At 33.7% G+C, this 3,894-nt stretch overlaps 1 protein-coding gene across 1 annotated transcript; it reads right to left on the reverse strand.

Moving 5' to 3' along the window:
• Positions 1-283: 283 nt before the first annotated feature.
• LOC106883661 (spectrin alpha chain-like) lies at positions 284-3,478 on the reverse strand. Its single transcript, XM_014934760.2, has 4 exons — positions 3,267-3,478; positions 2,374-2,529; positions 1,245-1,462; positions 284-506 (listed from the first exon to the last, which is right to left on the reverse strand). The coding sequence occupies exons 1-4, from the start codon at positions 3,429-3,431 to the stop codon at positions 299-301; spliced, it is 747 nt and encodes a 248-aa protein (XP_014790246.2). The 5' UTR covers positions 3,432-3,478; the 3' UTR covers positions 284-298.
• Between the last annotated feature and the right edge of the window lie 416 nt (positions 3,479-3,894).

A 3,894-nucleotide genomic window follows, 5' to 3' on the forward strand; every position in this document is an offset into this window, starting at 1 on the left:
TATACTGTACCGTAGCAGTCTCTTTTGCAAATCTATAGAAAGCCTTGGGTAAGTCCAATGAGATATTAGGAAGACTTTCTCTGTATTACTGGAAATAAAAATTGAGGGAAAAGAGAGAAATAATATCAACAAAGTTTATAAAAAGTGGAGGAGAGTGATAAACTTGGTGCAAAGGAAACAATCAAGACTTTAGTTTCACCAGTTGGCAGGAATTGAAAGAGAACATACACTCAGAATGAAGAATGGTTGGGGATTTTATGGTATGGCAATCCCGGTGTTGGTTGGTTTATAAATAAAATTAAAATGTGAAATATACCTCTTCTGATAAGAAATGCCCATTTTCTATTAAACCTTGGCCAATTTGATTAAATTTAGTCATTGGTTCCTTTCTGCTGTCTATTTCAGCTTTTATCTCTTTAAATCTATTCAGAGAAGCTTCAGCACCAGCAATATCTTTAGCCAGGTCTTCAGCTGATATCAATGAAAGAATTTCATTGATCCATGTTCTAAAGAAAAAAAGAAAAAAAATTGAATTTATATTTCAGAACATGTTAGATGTATTGGTAACCTGTAATAGTTAAACCCCCAAGTCAACCATTTTTGAACAGAACTAAGATAAAAAACCAGAGCAATTTCATCTTTTTACATATCATGACTACATTATTCACTGTAGCCTTCCTTTTCTTTCTTTTTGAAGATAGTAGGGTGTGAGCTAAGACTTGGTTGTTATTTCTAGCACTTAGAAGGCTCCCCTCATCAGCTCATATGTTTGTATGCTATTGTTCCTTGTTTAGCCCCAGATCAGCTCTAACTCACCAAACTTATCTTTAAAGGTATTTCAGCTGTGACCAGATCTTTGCTCAGGAATAATACTGTATCTGGAACAACGTTATCCAATGGCCTCTGTTTTAAGATGGAATGAGACCCTACTCACTGGATTATTTATATTTGCATTGTAATTGTAAGCAAACAGTTCTTACATCTGCATATTATTAAAGATCAGGACTACATTGTCAAAGGTATATGATAAGTTTAGACTAACAACATATAGAGAAGTCTTGAAAAGTTTCAGGAAAGGCATTTAATCTCATAACTGGATGTTTATCTTGTTATTTACAGAAGTTAAAAACATTTGGGACAAGATATTAAATTTCTTTAAAGTTTTATCTCCAAGATAGTTTAGTCAGCAAAGATTAACAATATAATTTTTTAGTAAAGTGAGAGAAAATTAAAATACTACTAACGTTAATTCACGGAATTCATTAAAGTAGGTCTGAAGCTTTTGAGCTTGCAACAATTTTTCTTTCTTTATTGAAGATTTTTCAACAAGTTTATTCCAGGCCTGCACCATGCTTTCATGTTTATTCACCACATGGGCTTTGGCATCAGGGAATTCTTCAACTAAGCGTCTTGCACTTTTAGTCATGTTTTCAACCTGTTCACTAATGGCAGCGAGATCTCTCTGAAAAACAATAATTTAGAGCGGAACATTGCAGATTCAGTTGCTGAGTAGCACCTGTGGTTAGTGAACAATTGTATTTTGGAAGGAGTGTGTGAGTGTGTGTTCCTAATAATCCATCCATCGTCATCATTGGACAGTCACTGGAATGAGTAGAAGAGGTCGATTACTAAATTTCCGAAGTGGAATCGTTCTGTTCTTAGGATGGAAACATATTATAACTTGATTTCAGTCTTATCTATTCCTCCCTTATTTTAGTCAGTGGACTGCAGCCATCTTGAAAGCTTTCTCTCAATTGAATCAAGCCCAGTGCTTATATTTTTAAGGTTGGTGCTTATCCTCTCAGTCTCTTGCTGAATTGCTAAGTGGTGGTGGGGGGAACAAGCACAAAAACACACACATGTGCAATAGGCTTTCACACAAATTCTGTCTACTAAATTCACTCACAAGGCATTGGTCAGCCTGGTGCTGCATGACACTTTGGACAAATGCCCAAGGTGCCATGCAGTGAGATTGACCAGAAGTCATGTGGTTGTGAATCATGCTTACACAGGGGGTTGGGGACAAGAAGAAGTATTAAAATTATGTTGGAAGAATGTCAACAGAGGAATAGAGTCTGCTTCTATAACTTTAGTATTTGCATAAAGTGATTAAACACACTGAGTCCTGCAAATGCTATTATGATCCAATAGCAAAAGGAAGGGCACAAGTGAATACAACCAAAAATAGAATCACTAAGTTTTGAACTCCTGACCATGTGATCCATGAGTTGCATACTGTTAATACACAAGTGTTGTCTTTCAAATTGAAGGAGTTTTACTGTCTTCATAGATACTAAACAAAATCATGCATATACTTTATGAAGGTAAATGTATGTTTATAGGTGAGTGTATTCATGTACGAGTTCCTCTTACCTCCAGTCCGTTATGCCTGGTATATAATGACTGAACACTTTCCAAGTCATGTCCATAATCCTCATTTGACACAATAGCATCTTTCTCTTTAATCCACTCCAAAGTATCATCTGTATCACGTCCATAACAGTGAATCTGGTAAGCATTAATCAAAGCCTGGAAACAAATATAACCGTTTATAAGAATCAGAAATTTTCCATCGTAACAAAATCACAGAGATTCTAAACAGAATTTTTCATTTCAATCTTAAAAGCTAAACATTGCTTTTTTTTTATTCAGTAATAATAATAATATGATAAATGTAAAAAGGCATTGAAACTATTTTATTTCTTACTTTGTTAAGAAGGCAAAAGAATGGTCATATTATCAGCTAAGAAAATAATATTGTGATCAAGAACATCTATAATTAAAAGTATTCAAACTGTAACTATCCATTTTTTTTCTGGAATACTGTACATTGGACTACATTGTTTCAAAGTCACCTTGAAGGAAATTTGGCTACTATTTTGAGCAGGTCTAACAATCATGTTGAGGTGCCTTTGTTGGTTTGTTAATATTCCAGCAGTGTGCTGTGGATGAAATCTATTCCTGATTAACTGAGGTACATAATATGCATAGGATATCCCCCAAAATAATAAAAACAACAAACTTCACAGATTAGTAAACCCAATTTCAATTTTTAAAAAGTTACATCCAATTCCAGTTGTATTATTTGCTAAAATGTTACATAATAAAATACAATGAGGTGGTATAATAAAGATATTCAAAGTTATTTTTCTTCAACTAGATATAACTATAGACAAGGATTTAAATGGAATCAAGAACTTGGCTCACTTATCTTCCATCCTATAGGATGTGCTATATTGAATCCAGAAATGAAATAGAATTTTTACCTCTTTACGTGCTCTCGAAGCTTCATTTAAGTCTTCCCACAACAAACTGATTTGCTTTGCATGTTCCACAATTTCATCCGATTTATAATGGTTGGCTTCTATCATCTTCTTGGCACTAACATTGATAGCAGTAATGCGGTCTTCACTGGTTTCAAGTTCTTTCATAAATTCATCAAATTTGTGTTGGAGTAACTGGAATTGTATTTGTGAAAGAGTTGAAAATAGTTAAGTCTCCCAGTTTTTAATTATCTATGATCTTATTATTACTCTTGTCAATAAACAAAAATTAATATTCCTTTCAGACACACAGACAAACAGGTAATAAATTGTGGGAAAAATCCTCAACACTTAGGTAAATAAGTCAAACTCACCATTGATACCTTGGGGCTTTTTTGTTAATATAATGGGCCTATTGACATTCTTTCTGTTGGTTAGGAATCTGGCTGTAAGCAACTGAAAGAATGTCAGTTGACCAACTCCACTGACAAGAAACCTAAAGTATCTAAGTTTGACTAATTTACATTAGATATAAATTCACAATTGCAATGGTGTGAATCACAAGTCATGAGACAAACTCTCAGTTTCACTAACAGAATATCTGTCTGTCTATATATATATATATATATAT

Source organism: Octopus bimaculoides, unplaced genomic scaffold, assembly GCF_001194135.2.
Source record: "Octopus bimaculoides isolate UCB-OBI-ISO-001 unplaced genomic scaffold, ASM119413v2 Scaffold_345503, whole genome shotgun sequence".
In the NCBI taxonomy this organism is placed as follows: Eukaryota; Metazoa; Mollusca; class Cephalopoda; order Octopoda; family Octopodidae; genus Octopus; species Octopus bimaculoides.